This window comes from Saccopteryx bilineata, chromosome 3 (assembly GCF_036850765.1).
Source record: "Saccopteryx bilineata isolate mSacBil1 chromosome 3, mSacBil1_pri_phased_curated, whole genome shotgun sequence".
Lineage (NCBI taxonomy): Eukaryota > Metazoa > Chordata > Mammalia > Chiroptera > Emballonuridae > Saccopteryx > Saccopteryx bilineata.
In genome coordinates, this window is record NC_089492.1 from 93,732,559 (window position 1) to 93,751,762 (window position 19,204).

At 42.2% G+C, this 19,204-nt stretch overlaps 2 protein-coding genes across 5 annotated transcripts in view; one reads left to right on the forward strand and one right to left on the reverse strand.

Annotated features, from left to right (window-relative positions):
• CRIM1 (cysteine rich transmembrane BMP regulator 1) overlaps positions 1–4,474 on the forward strand; it is a 194,076-nt gene extending 189,602 nt beyond the window's left edge. For 2 of the 3 annotated variants that reach the window (XM_066266890.1, XM_066266891.1), the window contains exons 16-17: positions 102–292; positions 2,025–4,474. In XM_066266890.1, coding sequence (XP_066122987.1) covers positions 102–292; positions 2,025–2,201 — 368 coding nt within the window. In that variant the 3' untranslated portion in view covers positions 2,202–4,474. The remainder of the gene's footprint in view (positions 1–101; positions 293–2,024) is intronic. The other variant, XM_066266892.1, reaches the window with a different exon arrangement.
• Positions 4,475–5,071: 597 nt separating this feature from the next.
• The window catches only part of FEZ2 (fasciculation and elongation protein zeta 2), a 44,238-nt gene continuing 30,105 nt past the window's right edge, over positions 5,072–19,204 (reverse strand). Inside the window, exons 6-9 of one of the 2 annotated variants that reach the window (XM_066266893.1) lie at positions 14,568–14,648; positions 12,295–12,370; positions 9,376–9,441; positions 5,072–6,030 (exon numbers count right to left, since the gene is read on the reverse strand). In XM_066266893.1, the coding sequence (XP_066122990.1) occupies positions 6,014–6,030; positions 9,376–9,441; positions 12,295–12,370; positions 14,568–14,648 (240 nt within the window). In that variant the 3' untranslated portion in view covers positions 5,072–6,013. The remainder of the gene's footprint in view (positions 6,031–9,375; positions 9,442–12,294; positions 12,371–14,567; positions 14,649–19,204) is intronic. The other variant, XM_066266894.1, reaches the window with a different exon arrangement.

Consider the following 19,204-nt stretch of genomic DNA (forward strand, 5'->3'; position numbering starts at 1 on the left):
TAAAACCAAGCTGATTTCTATTTGCAATGTAATTAAAATAATCCTTAAAATTCTGGTATAGATAATAAATGCTTGTAACCTTTTTTTATTTTTTCCCCTAGACATGGGTCACCTCCAGGTAGATTATGGAGACAGTAACAGGCGGCACCCGGGCAAGGACTCCTCACTGGATAGCATCGCCTCGGTTGTGGTTCCCATTGTGATAGGCCTCTCCATTATAATAGCATTCCTGTTCATCAATCAGAAGAAACAGTGGATACCCCTGCTCTGCTGGTATCGAACACCAACTAAGGTACTGTCCTGAAAAAGTGTCAGTCTCTTGAATAATCAAACTGGGAAAGCTTGCACGCTTATTATTTCCTAAAATTCTTGATGTCTTTTATATTAGGCAGTGAAATATTTACTTAGCTCTTCGTAGCCTCAAATGCACATTGAGCTGTAGCAATAAAGTATCTAGTACAGACCCAGGGATATACCAGTCATTGATGGATTACCCATCATCTGGTACTGGCCCAGGGATGGACCAGTCAGTCACTGGATAGATTACCCTTCACCCATTGGTTAATGAAGTCTGACCTTTCATGGACCCAATTTCCTGGGTTTAAAGTTTGCAAAGAAGCAAGTACCTAGGGATTGGTTACATAAGAAATTAAAAGCTGGTCATCTGGTGTTTCTCAGTGACCTATCAACTTAGAATTGGGAAAAAAATAATTCATAAAGGGAGGGTAATGATACTCCAGAGAGGCGAGAAGAGAGCCAGTTGCAAGGGCACAGAGAAGTACAGAGGACAGAGATGGTCCCAGCCAGCAGAAGGAAAAGGAGCGAGAGGTGGAGACTGCATCAAGTAGCACCAGACTAGATAGATGGGCAGATTTCACATTGAGGGAGGAGGTATGTTATTAGTTGTCAAATCTGCCAGTTTTAAAAAGCAATATTATTTTCATTAAAAGAAATAAGTCGGCCCTGGCTGGTGGCTCAGTGGTAGAGCGTCGGCCTGGCGTGCAGGAGTCCCGTGTTCAATTCCCGGCCAGGGCACACAGGAGAAGCGCCCATCTGCTTCTCCACCCCTCCCCCTCTCCTTCCTCTCTGTCTCTCTCTTCCCCTCCCGCAGCCAAGGTTCCATTGGAGCAAAGTTGGCCCCAGCACTGAGGATGGTTCTATGGCCTCTGCCTCAGGCGCTAGAATGGCTCTGGTTGCAACAGAGCGACGCCCCAGATGGGCAGAGCATTGCCTCCTGGTGGGCATGCTGGGTGGATCCCGGTCGGGCGCATGCGAGAGTCTTCCTGACTGCCTCGTTTCCAACTTCAGAAAAATACAAAAAATAAAATTAAAAAATAAATAAAATAAATTTAAAAAAAGAAATCATGAGGCTTCCCAACCCCAACTTTTTGCATTTAGTTTTTTTTCTAAGAAAAATCATACAACCTTAAAAATTAAAAAGAATCTGAATAATTATTTTCTCCAATTCACCATCTCGAGAACCCTTCCCTCTGAAATTCCATCAGATGCTTCTCCTGCCTCTGCTTCTTTTGACAAATATGTGCTGGGCGCAGCCTGTGTGCTGGCTCATGCTGGGTCAGGACACAGGCAAGGGCTGTGCAGAGCTGGGAAGTGACCACTCACACAGGGCGTGGAGGCACCGCGGAGCCTGTCATGCAGCCTGACTCAGAATTGTCTGTCTTCAAGTCTGCCTATGCGGAGACTTCCCTCATTCTCCAGCCCTCTTAAGTATCAGTCTGCACTTCAAGGATTTGAAAATAGTTATGTCACTCACCCCACCATTTTTCCCGCAATTCCTTCACCCACTCTGACATAATTTACTGACACTTCACCTTTAAACACAGTTCGTCAGTGTCTATCATAAAACTGTAGCTGGTACTGGAACACATGTGAGCTCCACACACAGTCCGCCCATCAGTGAGCTGTGGAGCTGCTAGCCCACTTGAATTAGGGATTGAATTTGTGTTCATTTGGGATATATAAAGCATCTAATTCTTTGTGGTTTCCCCCTCCCCACTAAATAGCCTTCTTCCTTAAATAATCAGCTGGTATCTGTGGACTGCAAGAAAGGAGCCCGAGCCCAGGGGGACAGTGCCCAGAGAATGCTAAGAATTGCTGAACCAGATGCAAGATTCAGTGGCTTCTACAGCATGCAGAAACAGAACCACCTACAGGCAGACAATTTCTACCAGACGGTGTGAAGAAAGGCGCGTTGGATGAGGTTTTAGAAGACAGAAGCAACTAAATCTGCTCTTAACAGTAACTAGAATTTGTGCACTTGCTTAGTGGATTGTATCAGACGGTGACTTGGTGTACAGCGCTGAGAACGGACTGGGATGGGCTACAGCAATGTGCAGAACAAGCATTCCCACTTTTCCTCAAGATAACTGACCAAGCGTTTTCTTAGAACCAAAGTTTTTCAAGTCGCTAAGGTATACTTGCTTGTAATATAGCTGTAGAGATACTTGGGGGTGGGGACAGCTGAGTTTGGTTGGGGCCGTGGGTGGGAGGGTGGTGTCGGGAAGACAAATTGGTCAGCTTGGCTCGGGGAGACACCCAGTGACCCAGAGCAGTCCAGTGGCCCGGAGGAGACCCCCGCTGCTCTGAAGACTGCATGCACGGCCCGGCAGCGCGGCCGAGGGAGCAGGAGCAGGAGCAGGAGCAGGAGCGAAAGGCCTTGCGCACCAGCTACCGGGGCCCCTGAGCACCCCCAGACGAGCGTGCCAGACCTTGCGATAGCCATGCCAGGTCGAAAGCCAGTCTCTTTTCTATAGTCACTACTGCAGTGAGGCAGCCAGAGGAATGCGAGGGCAACATTTCTCTAAAGCGGGTTCTTGAGGATATATACAGTTAGACTTTTTGCTGCTTTTGTTTTCTTCCAAGCCAATCAGCCAGTTCATAGCAGAGTCAGCAAGCAAACAGGACCTAAAGTCATTTCTTGATGTCAGCACTGGAGCGTTTCTGACGACAGCGTGGGCAGGAAGGAGGGAGAGGGTGAAGGACGCCAGGGATTTCCAGGGGCTACTTCATTGTTCGTTGTTGCTTTGTTCTGTTGTTGGGTGTTCATAGTTTTTGTTGAAGCTCTAGCTTAAGGAGAAACTTTTTTTAAAAAAAAAGACTGTTTGGGGATTTTTTTTTCCTTATTATATACTGATCCTACAAAATAGAAACTACTTCATTTAAATTGTATATTATTCAAGCACCTTTGTTGAAGCTCAAAAAAAATAGCCTCTTTAAACTTTAGCAATTATAGGAATATTTATGTAACTATCTTATGCTTCAAAAAAAAAAGTATTTGTGTGCGTGTGTATATAATATATATACATATATATTTATACACATACAATTTATGTTTTCCTGTTGAATGTATTTTTATGAGATTTTAACCAGAACAAAGACAAACAGGCATTCCATACCAATGCTTTTGATCACTTACAAATTTTTGAACACAGAAATCTCATTCTACCTACAGTTTAACTGGGAGGAAAGATGTGAGTGTGTGTGTGTGTGTGTGAAGGTGTGTGTGCACACACTTGAGCAGGCACCTGCTGTGGAGAAGGTACTCCCTCAGTTGGTCCACCTCCTCATTTGGATTTGTTTTGAGTTGGTTTCCAATTCGCTCACTGCCAGAAACATTGACGGCAGTTTACCCGCATCACTAATCAGCTCCTGGGCTTTTTTTTTTTTTTTTTTCTTCAAACAACTGTTTGAAACAACTACTGGAATATTGTCCATAATAAGCTGGAAGTTTGTTGTAGTTTGCCTCAGATATAAATGACTGTACACTATAGTGTTAACTTTTCAAACAGCTCTTAGCACTTTTATACTAATACCCATTTGTGCATTGATTTTTTTTTTTAAAAATGCTTGTTGTGAAAGACACAGATACCCAGTATGCTTAATGTGAAAAGAAAATGTGTTCTGTTTTGTAAAGGAACTTTCAAGTATTGTTGTAAATACTTGGACAGAGGTTGCTGAACTTGAAAAAAAATTAATTTATTATTATAATGACCTAATTTATTAATCTGAAGATTAACCATTTTCTTTGTCTTAGAATATCAAAAAAAGAAAAATAAAAAGGTGTTCTAGCTGTTTGCATCAAAGAAAAAAAGATTTATTATCAAGGGGCAATATTTTTATCTATTTCCAAAATAAATTTGTTAATATGTTACCAAAATAGATTTACATCAGCCTGATTATTATAAAATTTTGTTGACAATTAATCCATTTCTGGCATAAAAAGTCTTTATCAAAAAATTGTAAATGCTTGCTTTTTGTTTTTTCAATCATGGCCATATTATGAAAATACTAACAGGAGATAGGACGAGGTGTAAATTTTTTTATTATTATTTTAAAGATATGATTTATCCTGAGTGCTGTATCTGTTACTCTTTACTTTGGTTCCTGTTGTGCTCTTGTAAAAGAAAAACAAATATAATTTCCTGAAGAATAAAATAGATCTATGGCATTTGGAGTGCGTTGTAGTTCTACATTTGTTTCGGTTGCTTCAAAAATCAACCGAGTTGTAAGGGGGTGGTTTGCAGTTTGGTTCCTGGCAGCAAATAAACACTTTGAATCTTAAATCACACACAGTGTAACTTTAAAAATAAAAAAGTCCCCATCTAGGATTAGGAAGACAAATTGCCCTTTTGTTTTCCGTTGTCAGGCCGATGACCTTGCAGGGCCACAGGCAGCTGCACAGACTCCTCCACCGTGTAACCTAAGGAAGGGTGTGGCCATAGCTACGGTCAGTGTCTCATGGACCCGGAAATGAGCAGACGGATGTCTGTCCTTCCACAGTGCAACACAACCTGGAAAAGTCCCTCTCCCCCTCCTTACCCAGGTCTCACTAGCTCACACCCTGTAGTGATGGACAATGTGTGGAATAGCAAGGGGAAAACTTTAGCACTGCAAGGGAAGAGAAGGCATTAAAAACCACACCAGCCTGGCCTGTGGCAGCGCAGTGGATAAAGCATTGACCTGCAGCACTGGGCTGGTCAAGACATACGGCAGTTGATGCTGCTCTCCTTCTCTTCTCTGTGAACATAAAAATAAAGCTCTCAAGCATACCTTACTTTTTTTTCAACATTTATTAAAGGACACTAACATCCTTGGAACTGGCAAAAGTGTTTCATGACTAGTGACGTATCCATGAGTAGCTGTTGCTAGACTTAAAGCTTTAGGAAGAGACAGGCACAAATGAAGTGTAGCACAGGAACGGGGAATGGACAGGGCTGCGGCTTACAGGGAATTCAGCACCTTAAGGATACAAACTCCTTTTAAAGGACACTTCTCCAAAGACACATAAAACAAAACATAAACATCTCAAATTAACACAAGATTCTGGAAGTAAATGGCAACATGATGGTTAAAATTTGATCAATGGCAAACATGCAGCAACCTCTAAAACCAGGCATGGCCAACCGTTTCCATATTCACTAAGTAGTAAACCGAGGTAACTAACACATTGTGGTTCCACTGCTGGGAACAGCCCAAGTACGATTCAGTCTCGACAATACTGGTGGGTGATATTTATACTGACAATTCTCTTACAAAAATCAGTGGGGGTTTTTGCTATCACTGAGGAATAGCCACATTATAAATTTCTCAATGCTTTCATCCAGTTCTTCAATGTAGTTTAGATCTAGAAAGTCATTAAAACTCAAATGGGCATACTATACTGTTAGTCAATGAAAAAAAATATAACTGCGCATGCATAATTAATAGTATAACCCCTTACTCTACAAAATTGAAAAAGTTCATAATTGTTAGTATTGAACAACAACAAAAAAAACATCCCTCAAATTCAAAATAGTGCCATATTTCTCTTGGTTAATAACAGAGAATTAGTGAAGACACAATCTGTTAACACTGAATCACAAACCCAGGTTCGTGTGCTGAGTTTCCAGCAGCAGCAGCAGCAGCAGCAGGTGGTGCAGCAGCTTTCGGAGGTGCTGCAGGACGTTGAGCTTGTAGTCCGTGGCAGAGGAGACTGCTCGGAAGCGGTGCTGCTCTATGTAGGACACAGAACTAGAGGAAGAAAGAAAATGTCAACAGAAAGGCATGCTGTGTATATTTACACAACACGTATGTTCATTTTATATACATTTTACATCTAGATATAAAAAACATTAATGAGAACTAAATATTACCACAAAGATCTACAGTAGCAATTTTTAAAAAAAGAAGGGTTTTAAAAGGCTACCCCCAACAATGAAACGTTCCTTTAAGAAATTTGTTAGAATTGCCCAGAAATGAGATATCAAAAGGTCTTGTCTTTTAGGGTACCACTTAGAAACAGAAGCCCATAACATTAGCTTGATGCCATCAGGCTTGTAAGAAAGCAAACAGACTCCCTGGTGAACACAAAGAAAGGTGCGAGTCGGAGCGCTCTTCTCCTATGCAGGGTGAGCACAGTGGCAGCCGCAGCCCCGCCCCGGCCTGTGGTCCAGCTGGGAATGGGGCAGTGAGGCAGGGGTGACAGCGGAGCTCGGCACCCTTCCCATCTTCCTCGGGCCAAGTGAGGCCACTCTCTGCCTTCTTTCAATTATCAACTGCAGGTTAAAATTGAGGTGGTACATTTAGGCAGCCAAGCCACAATCTGGTGTTACAATGAGAAAAGAAAGCCCTGGCCAGCTGGCTCAGCGGTGGAGCGTTGGCCTGGCGTGCGGGGGACCCGGGTTCGATTCCCGGCCAGGGCACATAGGAGAAACGCCCATCTGCTTCTCCACCCCCCCCTCCTTCCTCTCTGTCTCTCTCTTCCCCTCCCGCAGCCAAGACTCCATTGGAGCAAAGATGGCCCGGGCGCTGAGGATGGCTCCTTGGCCTCTGCCCCAAGCGCTGGAGTGGCTCTGGTCGCGGTAGAGCAACGCCCCAGAGGGGCAGAGCATCGCCCCTGGTGGGCGTGCCGGGTGGATCCCGGTTGGGCGCATGCGGGAGTCTGTCTGTCTCTCCCCGTTTCCAGCTTCAGAAAAATACAAAAAAAAAAAAAAAAAAAAGCCCACCGAGAAAAGGAAAGGCAAGTTCTCCCTTGAGCAACACCCCATCCCAGGCAAATGCTCTACTGGTCCCAGCGGACAAGGAGTCATCAGCTGGCTGTGGGTTTCCAGGATGGGTGGAAAACTGCATTGAAATCACCCCATGTCCGCACCTTCCTGTGCCCTTAAACACCTCTGAGTATTTCCACTCCTTTCCCTTCATTTTCTTGGACGACAGTGTCACCACTCTGGTTTGAGCCCTAGTGTCTTTGCCACCCAGTCCTTAGAATACGAGGCCAAGACAAAGCCACAGCATGTGCACACAAGCAGCTGAGCAGAAGCAGGTACGGCACAGACAGGCCTGGGCTTCCAGAGGAGCCGGCAGCCTGAGCGCGGGAGCAGTCAGACGACGCTGCTTCCCTAAGGCATTCATTCAGTGCAGCATCACAGTCACAGCCTGGGCTTTAGAGGGGAAAATTAAGTCATTTTCCCCCAAGAGCACTCTGTTCTCTGGCTCATAAAATTCTTCCGTGAAGTCAGATGATAGAACAGCTAGAGAATGCTTCAGAAGCTCATTCTATCTCTGGCCCTCACGGCAAGGCCGCGGGAACCCATGATAATTAAAAATTGACATGTTCTTTCTGTTCATCTCATTCCTGTGTCACATCTATAGGAACAAACCTCAGAGCAATCCAGCTTTCAGACCAATGCTAGCACAACACAAAAGCAAACAAAGATGTCAGATACATATTTTTTTAATCCAGAATGTAGTAAGAAAAAGCCTTCCGCCCTGGCCAGTTGGCTCAGTGGTAGAGCGTTGGCCTGGCGTGCGGAAGTCCTGGGTTCGATTCCTGGCCAGGGCACACAGAAGCGCCCATCTGCTTCTCCACCCCTCCCCCTCTCCTTCCTCTCTGTCTCTCTCTTCCCCTCCCGCAGCCAAGGCTCCATTGGAGAAAGATGGCCTGGGCGCTGAGGATGGCTCTGTGGCCTCTGCCTCAGGCACTAGAGTGGCTCTGGTCACAACAGAGCGACGCCCTGGATGGGCAGAGATTGGCCCCCTGGTGAGCATGCCTGGTGGATCCCAGTCGGGCGCATGCGGGAGTCTGTCTGACTGCCTCCCCGTTTCCAGCCTCAGAAAAATACAAAAAAAAAAAAGAAAGAAAAGAAAAGGCCTTACATCAGAAAAACACAGCTTATGAGAAAAACAATTCCTTTCTACCCTCAATACTAATGGCTGGCTGGCTCCACAGCGAGTCCCTTACAGGTGATACTTCTGTGCCACCACTTTGAGCACCTTATCTCACATCTCAGAAATCCCAACCTTCCTTAGGTCCGCTAACAAGTGACGGAGACAGAGAACCCCCAAAAAGAAAAGGTACCAGAGGAGACTGCTCTTAAAAGTGCATCGAACACTACAGGATGCATTTTGTGATGCTTTGAAAATCTGTCACCCGAATAACTGCTACTTTTTAAATATTTTTTTTTATTTATTGATTTTTTTAGAGAGAGAGGAGTGAGAGAGAGACAGACAAAGAGAGAAGGGGGAGGAGCAGGAAGCATCAACTCCCGTATGTGCCTTGACCAGGCAAGCCCAAGGTTTTGAACCGGCGACCTCAGTGTTCCAGGTCGACGCTTTATCCCACTGCGCCACCACAGGTCAGGCAATAACTGCTACTTTTAAAAAAGTAATTTCATCGAAACATACTAGTTTTGCCCATAATAAAATTTTTCAGTCCCTCCTCACCCACATTTCGCTCTTCCCTGAGCAAAGCAGGCAGACTCACTAACTTCTCAGCGGTCCTCTGCCCATCCCCATTCCCACCCTGGGGAAAATCCCTCACCCATTTTCCCCAGACCTATGACCACACTACATAGTGTAACTGTGGATCTTGATCCTGAGATTTACGGCCCATTTTCCATTGTCCTGTATTTGTGAATGGATACTCTTCCCATTTGCCCTGCTCCCTCCTTGCCCCTCCCACCAAACCCTCCGCTCCTCCCTTTGGACTGGTTAACCGGTCGGACCACCCCTCCTTCGGGTATCACTACCCGCCGTCTCTTCCTGCTGTCCCCACGCTGGTAGAGACCACCCTTCTCAAACACTCCCAGTGTCAACTGAGACTCTAATTACTCATAATTACGGCAATATTTCCATAACGTTTCCTCCACCCCGTCTCGATGGTTGTAAGTTAACTATGGAAATGACTTCCAGCCCAGGACTTACAGTACAAGTTCATATAACCGTAATTTGTAATGTCAGTAGCATAACTGAGCCATGTATCCTCACCCTGCACAAATAAAATTAATTTAAAAGCTATTTTTAATCTATTAGCAAGTGGGTGCATTTATTGACTAATCGGAACTTACCAGACACTGCACAGGAGCTGTTAAAACTCACCTTTCAATATATAGTCAGTTAACAAGCTCGGAACTTTCTCACTGTCCTCTTTCATGGCACGAAGAACTACAAAATAAAAGAGAAGGAAAAAGCAATTCTAAATTCAGATAAATCATTTAATTGCAATCACTGTAGCCTTAATTAATTATATGGTATGACCAATTCATGCAAATTATTATTTTCTAGATAAGGGAATACAACTGCCAATGCTCAAGAATTTATTTTAGCTGAGTAAGTCTTATTCAGAGAAGGACATTCCACTTCCCCAAGAGTTATTTCCCCGGTTTAACAAACAGTGGAGGCAGGAAAGAGAAACCTGGTTATCTACACAGAGCCTCAGTTTTGTTGTGAGCGCTGGGAAGCAGACTCCCAGAATGTGCACTTCTGTGAGCTGAGGAACAGCTGGAGCAACCCTGAGATAAGTGCATAGTTAGCTATACTCTCCAAGGAGCGTATCTGCCAACCTTCCTGGAAATTTTTAAAGAAAAGACCAAAACGAAGACGGCACATTCATGAAGCGGCACCTGCCAGGCTGCCGCCTCCTCTACCTGCTGAGGGACCTGGGAGAGTCAGCCTCGTCCTAAAGGGGACCTGGTGTGTATCTCAGAGCAAACACAAGACAGCTACTATTACAGTGGTTAAAAAAAAAAAAGCCAGACCACTCAGGTACAGATAAAGCTACAAATAAATATATATACTAAACTTCTGCAGTGACTGACAATTCAAATTTTGTCCAGAGCATCCTGGGGAAAATCCCTCACCAATTTTCCCCAGACCTATGACCACACTACATAGTGTAACTGTGGAGTCAGCCTTCCTGGGCTGAAACCCCAGCTCTGCCGTTTCTGACTTGTGAGACTTGGGAGTAAGTTCCTTAACCACTCCGGGCACCAGGTTCCTTGTCAGAAAAATGCAAGTGATAATCACACCTATCTCAAAGGCCTGTGAGGATTTGGTTACTAATTCACATGTGAAGGACTTAGAATAGTGTCTGGCACATAATATATGCTACAAAAGCATTAGCCATAATCACTAACGTGGCTAATATTCCAATTCTTATTAATATTATTGTTGCATCTCCAATAGCTTTCACTAGGAAGGCTATACCACCATGAACGACCACTGTGCTGCCACGGGGCTTCCCCTGGCTACCTGGTAGGAGCAGAGACTCGGGTTCTCCCCGAAGTGCTCAGGAGGTGATCTCTTTGTGATTTTCAAAGTGAAGGTCATCCTTCCATCTTCTGTCTCCACAACAATCCTGTCCTAATAACTATGTTAACTTGGACATTCATTCACTCACCCTATATGCATGTTCACTCTCCCAAAGATTCCAAGTTGTGTCAAACTATGAAGATATCATCTAAGAATCAGCCAAAGGACATTTTGATGTGGGAGTAAAGATGACTTTGGTCCTTGGCCTGAGAAGGCGAGGTGGCAATAATTCTTGGCTTCTAGGTAGTATGTATGTCGCTGTCTTAGTGGGCTGCTATGTCCAGTATTTCACCTTCTGATCTTATTTTAAATTTGTTTTCAATTCTATATTAAACATACTAAAAGCCTGCATCATTCAAAGTACGGTAGACTGGGAATTAAGAGACCGGCCTATAATTAACGATTCCCCTGTGCGATCCTGGACACTAATAACTTCGTATGTTTTTCCTGAAAATTAGAGGATGGCCACCCAGTTAATCTTACTCCTTTGTTTTAGACTGGCTGACAGCACTTGACTTACCCATATTTAAATATTAAATGTTTTTAAAGCATTAGTCTCCAAAGGAGTGAGCAAAAGCCTCAGGTTAGCAGGCAGGCGGCTGGCAAGGACGCCGCTGGCCACGCCCCTGTGCTCCCTGACCCAGGTCTCCATGCCCCTCGTTTCCAGAGCACAGGGCGGCATCACTCCCAGTCACGTGGTGCTCTCATTTGGCTCCCTCTTTACTATCACAAATATTTACAACTAGAAAGGATCTAATGCATCAACAAATCAAGTCCCTTCGGGAAAAACAGGCTGAGTGATTGAGTCACCCCAAATCACATGCGCAGGGTGGGACAAACGTAGGTTTACAGTGTGTGAGTACATGGAACACAGTTTACTCTCGTATTATTCTTTATTGTTATACGGTTTTCCATATGAACAACTATAAACCTGCTTTTGCCCCGCCCTGCACATTAATTTACTATGAGGTAAATGGAGCAATTCTTTTTAACCTCATTTTTCACTGCAACCAAGAGAAGGTAAGTGGCTTGCAAGGATACCTCTGTCATTTACAGGAACAGAACCAGAATTCAGGGCTCATTTACAGCTACCATGAGTGACACTCGATATCATGTATAGTTAAGTCTAACAAGTTATTTTTGTTAAAAGTATTTTTGTCTGCTTTGTTCACTAAAGTATCCCAGGTGCCCTGAACATGATCTGGTACACAGTAGGTCTTCATTAAATGTTCATCGAATGATGCTCTAAAAATATTACTATCAAGTTATGTTCTACCTATATTGCCTAGGGTTCTATATTTATAAAGGGGGGGGGGAATGTTGGCCTAAATCTTTCCTATTCAGTTATTCACAGTCATATTTACATAAGATCCAAGAAGCACCTTATTTATTGATAAATGGGTATATCCTTAAACAAACAAAAGGTAATGGAGAATCAAGTTACATTTTTTTCTCCAAAAGTTCAGCTTGTATATATTTTAAGAGGCCAGAAAAATCAGAAAAAGACAAAAACAACATGAATTACTCTAGATTTAGTGTTGTATTAGATGTCATAACCATTTATAGTTTCATTCTCAAAAGAATAGAAGACACCCTTCATTTACTATCCTAACTATCAATACAACAAAACAACAACAATGTAGTCAACTGACTAAAATTGTATGTAGAATTGGCAAAAGAGAACAGTTTAATTTTGTCTTTACTCACTCTTTGTTAATATTTGAAGATCTTCAACAGATGGTGGTCCATTTTTTTTCTCATAAGGAATAACTGTTGTCAGGTACTGCCAAGTTAAAAAAAAATGTGTCACTTAAATCTGAATGACCTTATCTGCAAAAATGAGATACAGTTACTAGAGGTCTATTTTATAACATGACACGCGAGTTACTTTAGTAACGAAAACAGGTATCTGTCTCCGCTGGAGCTCATTTTTTTGCCCACTTCTGCCTGCTTCATCTAGGCCCAACGTCAACATAAATATCCATTTTTATCGCCCCTAAGTTATTAAAATTTTCAGTCAGTCTGAGGATTTGTTCAACTTGTTCATTTTAAAGTGAAGTCTTATCTAACATTCTCCTTGTGTTGATTTCAACACACTTTTAAAAGAATAATTTTAGCTAAACACATAGTTCTAACAGTTCTGCATAACAAAACAATTTCCAACAGTCAAATAATTCTTTCAGATCATTTTTTCGACCAGAAAAAAATGGTCACATGAATAACTTGACAACTCTACAAACACATAGTAGCAAAAAATTAATAATAAATAAAAACACAGAGTAGCTTCTTCTAGAAACTAACAGATACATTCACCCAGATCATTTAAGAGGTGTATTATTATATTATTGTTTTAAATTATTGAGTAAGTAGTTATAAGTGTTTAAAGGTATTAAAGGAAAAGAGAAAAGTGAAAATAATAATAGCCTAAGGGGTAATGAATATTAATAATCCATGCCTGAGACTGGGACAAGCTGCCCAGCTTTCTAGTGCAATGGCTCCCGACTACCAGTTATGTGCTACACCTACGTCCCATGAAAGCGCACTCTAAAAATCATTGTCCAGATTCTCCTATTCTAGCCACACCACCAAAAATGCATATGCATAATTTAGTGCAGTCTGCATTCGCTCGTCTAGAGATCTACTAGCTCTCCTTCAGCCTCGCCCATTACTCAGCCCCTGCCCTACAACTCAGCTCCATTAATACTCTTTCAGTGATTTTTATCCCACTCAAAAAAATTAAAAAGTTACTTCACAATAACTCGATCCATAGGTTCGAAAATATGATTTGTTCAATCTTTAAGAAACTTAGTTTTCTACCATCTTTCTGATGTAACCCTCTCCAAGGTGATGCCCAACTGTATAACTGAGTGCTTCTTGTGAAGAATACCCAAAAAGCCGGAAAGGTGCCCTCTCGGGCTTCTTCGATAATGGCATGTGAAAAAGACAGCCTAGGGGAGCACCAGGAAGCCAGGCATGGCATGCAAGCTACCTGGCTACATTTTTAAGCCTTCCTGCACCATTCCTATGTTTTGGGTCCGTTTGTAAGTTATTTTGCTACTTTGTGAGTTTAAAGGAGGTGAGAAGTGCCAAAATTAAAATAAATAAATAAAATCAACTAGCCCTGCACGGCACCCCTTTATAAATTGCAAATGTCAGTGTGAAGGAATATTTAATGTCAATTATTTCCCTTCTTAAGTAATACAGAACTGACTCCAGAAAAACCCCAGGCTCAAATGCCTTCTTTTGGTAAACAAGCTGCATTCTGCATACTCTCTCCATATTCACTTAAGGGCAAAACTGAAGAGCTTTCTTTTTGAGGTGAAAACTTCAAATTGTGAAAGGTAACTTTAAGTAAACTCAGTGTAGATATGTTTCCCATGTTCATGACATTCCTGAAATCATTATACAAAATTGTTAATAAAAAGCAAGGTGCTATACTCAATCTATGTAAGATTTTGTATAAAGAATGTTTCACACCTTATTTTTAGCCAAGTGAGCTGACTATATGATACACCTTAAAAACACATGAATGTCATTTAAAAATAAGTAAAATATATTCTCTTGACATTTTTTACCTTGTATTCTAAACTAGAAGATATCAACATTTGGCTTTCTTCCCCAGAAATGAGATCTCGTTTCTTAAACTTTTAGAGTAGCATATTCTAGTTATGTTTCACAATTATATCTTCTATACATGCAATTAATTATGTGTATATGTTAATATCTATTTGTTAAAAGGTAAGCGTGAAAAACAAAGCTCTAAAATGTGTATCAAGAATGCTTTTAGTCTATTGTCCAATTTGAAATATGCTTTTTCCTAAAGAGAAATTCTATGCATTTTCAAGACGATAGAAAATAAACTTTCATTTCTCTTTTAAATGAAAATAAATTAGTAAATTAGTAAAACTGCCAACTTTTAGGACCTTCACTTACAGAGAATGAAAAAGCAGAGAATGAGGAAAATAAGGATAACCGAGCACCTGTTTCTCTCCACCTGAATTTCCAAAGGTGTGGCGGAGGCCATTCTGAATGACATTTGAGATCCCTTCCATGCTGAAGCGCTAAAGGCAGCAATATACGGCCCGGAAGAAAAGGACAGAGAAAGAAGTTCAAAGACTATATTAGTAAGAATGTACCACGATGACTTATGTGCCCAAGAGGCAAGCAGTTAGAAAATGCCACTACTCATTCAGATAAAGCAGTCAAATTCATGCTGTTTTAATAACATTTTTGCTTCCATTGTTTCGCAAGTCAAGTGCAAAAGCAACTGCTGTTATGCCACTATATTTGTGAAGATTTTTCCTAACGTAGCTGATAAATTTGCTTCAATATAAACACTGTAAGTGGGACACATATTTGTTTTATGCAAAATTTACCACATAATTTTTTAGATGCTTTTGATATTGTTTACCTACATTTTATTATAAGTCTGAAAACTTAATACCGACAGTATGCGTATTTTTAGCCCGAGTTTGCATACACGGACCATAAGTTTGGAGAACGTTAACGAGACGGTTGGCAAATGAAACGCTGTCACTTGGAGAGCTGACTGCGGCTTCCCACTTGCTCTTCAGGCTCTGGCCCAGCGCAGGACATGCACTCCGGTGGAGCACAGAGCGCCACGTGCCAGCCAGCCCCCAACTCTTCCGCAGAGACTTTTCCACTCTATTTCTAGGAAACAGTTCTAGCTTCTTCCTCCCAGCAACCTCCGAGACTTCCTAGAATTCACTGCACTGAAAAGGGACTATTTCTTTCTAACCGTCTTACTTTGATTTGTGGCCAGTCTACCATGTCATCAGACACAGTGGGAAGTGTCCAGTGGCACCTCGGCGCCTGTAGAGTCAGAGGATTCAGATGAATTCTTACACCATGACTAACGAAGGGGAAAGGCTAACGAAGGGGAAAGGCTAACAAAGGGGAAAGGCGTCCTGCAAAGGAAGTTCAGCCCCGATTCACCAGAAGCTTCCTCTCCCTGGAATCTTATAGGGAAGATGACTCAGAACACATTTCAGGAGCTGAGAGAAAGAATACTTAACCAGGCCCCCAGGCAAAGAAGGAACAAAATCAAGGCCATGGTCTCTGCTTTTGAGAAATGTCCCGTTTAGCTAGGGGTTCCCAAAGTGTGGCCCAGGGAACCCACCCCAGAGGAGGTCCCAGAAACCCTTTCAGGGTTCCATGAGCCTAAATTATTTTCTTAGAAATACCAAGACTTAATTTGCTTTTCTCCACGCTCATTCTCTAAGAATGAAATAATTAGTATCAACAAAGCCATTTTGCTAATTTTTTGAAATAACTATTTTTCTTTTTTCCCCCCAACTGTATATAGGACCTTTTATTTTGTTAAAGGAAAAAGTAAAATAAAATGAGTAAAACATGGTGAAACATTAAGATCTGATAAAGCTATGTTATAGATATGTGGGCGTTTCCCATATTTTCTGAATGCTTGAACTATTTCATTTTTAAAAAAATGATTAATACAGTAACCAAAGTACTTCGAGTTTTTGAAATAGCTATTTTTCTTAAAAACACTATTTATGCAAGCATTAATGAGTTTCTTACTGGTATTTTTAAATGAATTAATATGTGTGTTAAACTTTTCTCAGTTTTAATTTCTGATACAGTAAATATTGATAAAGACTACAAATATATACCTATCTATAACCAAAATATATATAACCTATAGATACAAAATATAACCTATATAAACCAAAGCTCTTTCTGGTCTTCAATCAATTTTAAGAATATAAAGAAGTCCTGACAACAGAAAGCTGAGAAATACCAGGTTTCATCTTGGAGGAGCTAAGTGTCCCTCTGTCAGCTCCACGCTCAGGGGCACTGCTAAAGTTCTGAGGGCCACATCTGACCACCCTGCGGCTCTCGAACAGCTGCGCCTCTCCTGCACTGCCCTTCTGCCCCGCCCCGTCCTGCTCACTGCGTTTCAGCAAAAATCAAACGTCTGTTCAAGACACCTCACCAGAACATGCTTCACTGTGCTGACAGCACAACTGTTGCATTAGATGAAACCAGCTTGTTTTAAAAGAAAAACCAACAGTTAACTATTTTTGTAGATTTTTCACATGCTATCATATCACTTGCTCATTTTTAAATAGATTATTCAAAGAGACGATGTATCTATCTCAGGCTCCAGAATCTACAATAAAAATTATGGAACACTCTTGTCAAATAAATGTCAACTCATTTTTTAAAATTCTATTAAAGCAATAAGAGAAAACTACTTAATTTTTTATATTACCTGACTCCATTATCTATGGGCACACTAAAGCCAGATATAAATTCAGAAAATATCAAGCAATATGAAAAATTTTACAATCTGTGCATCAAGAAACTAAAGGATAATTTATATTTGAACAGCACGTTCTAAAAACACTATCTGTACTTTTTACTTTGCCAGTTTGAAAATCTAACTCCTATTTCTGGGGAAAAAAAGTTTGATGCAAATTATTGAATTCCTAAGGTATATATATAATTTCAGTTTCCTTACTAAATGTACAGTTGTCAATATTGCTGAGCCATTTCAACTCCTGGTAGCCTGATCACTTCTGAAAGATGGCTTTCATGCAACCAAACTCCAGGCTTAGTGAAAATAAATGAAAGTGCAATCATGCAAAGCCATAGCAACTTGAAAAATACAAAACCAACAGCTGATCCTAGCAAAAGATGTCAGGTACAGGAACCTCTGCCCTTGTGACTGGCGGACGGTAGCTGAGTCATGAGCTGTGGCCAACCAGGCATCCTATGTCCTGACCAGGCAAGTGATATGCAGCCAGTAAGGTTCCCCTGCCTCCTGTTCCACTGGGGATAATGACAGAATGAGAAAATCTGAAGGCTTATGGGAAATACAAAGAAACAAAGTTCTGGTTGCCATCAATTCCCACCTCCCCGAGAATCACACAGTAACAATTTTCTATTTTGGCTGCATTTTCAAACTCTCCTGTCTCTACTATCTCTTTCCTGAAGGCACCTATAAATTCTCAAACCCTTGACCTTGTTCCTTTCCCCAGGGTTTCCTGAAGCAGCTCTTCCCAGCTGTGTTTTCTTCAAGGCAGAGGTGCACAGGCATTTTCAGGTCTGAGACATCCGGTGAGCTCTCCTTGCACCTGCTCCCCGGATTCCTAGACACCACTCTTCCAGGGTCCGCACCCCGACCCATGCTCTCTGGTTCCCTCTTCTAACAGGTGCCTCTTTCTGTGCTCATCTCTTATACGCCAGTGTCCCCAGAACTTCACCCCTATTTTTTTTCTCTCTCCAGTTCTTCCCACTCGATAGTTTCGACCTTTGCTACAGTTTCACTTTGCTAAGATCAGTAAAAGGCTAAGAACAGCCTGGAACATTGGAAAAGCTCAGTAAACATTAGCTCTCTTTCTTGTAATTAATTTCCCTCCCAAGCCTCTGACTTGCAGGTTTAATGGCTATTGGACACCTAAATATTCCTAAAACTCATTAGATCCAAAACTGGATTCATCCTCCTCTTCTCCACCAAAAATCAAACGAGCAAACAAACAAAAAAAGAAACCTGCTCCTCCTTCAGCATTCTATACCCACTCATTCTTCATAAAAATATATTGATCCAGATACTATTGCAAGTATCAAAGATTCAAAGAGAACACATCAGCCAAGACCCCTCCGACCCTCATGAGCTGACATTCCAGTATAAGAGGGGCAGAAAAAGTAGAACAAGAATATGAACTAGTAACTGCAGGTAACGGGTGTCCTGCCAATAGCTACACCAGGGCAAAGTTAAAAACTGGATGCTGACTTTGTACTGGGAGGTCAGGGGCAAGTTCTCTGAGGAGGTGACATCTGAGCTGAAACATGAATTACACAGCCTCCCAGATGAGCTACAAAAGACAATGGACAAAAGAGTTCCTCTCAGACAACAAAACCCACAGCAGCCACACTGGCCGACGGAGGAGTTCACTCCTCGGCCAGTGCGCAGGGGTCCTGTTATCCTCCAGCAGGATGTGAAACGGGAGCTACTGAGCACTTCCTCTCCCCCTCCCTCCAGTAAATTTTTACTGCAGCAGCCCTGCTCCCCTCCCTCTTCATGTGCTGATGTGTTGGGACGGGAGGCTGAGCCTTTGCACCATCAGGGGCTACCCCCAGAGCTGATGGAGAGGACAGCCATCCCCCAAAGGTGGTGCCCTGAGGCTGGATGCAGTCAGGGTTGATGAGAGGTGTATGTGTGTTCCATCAATACTCATCAAGTCAGAAACCAGTGACCTGACCCGAACTCCGCCTTCCCTGGTGCCGGAACCAATACAGTCAACCTCCTCAATATCACTGAAATTCAACTATCAATATTTTCCCATCCTTACTGACACCTCCCTAGCTTGTTTCTTACCTGAGTGACTGCCACAGTGTCCAAATCATCTCCTTATCCCTAGCTGTCTCCTTCCAAGTCACTCTCTTTGCAACACTGAGGTGCCCCTCCAAAGACAAATCTGAACAAGTAATGACCTATTTAAAGCCTCTTCTTAGTTTCCTATAGCCTTAAAATAAGGATCAGATGCTGGTGCGTGGCAGACAAAGCCATCTATTTTCTGGCTTCCAGTTTGCTACTTGCACATCCTCTTCTGCATTGACTTCTTCCCTCTCT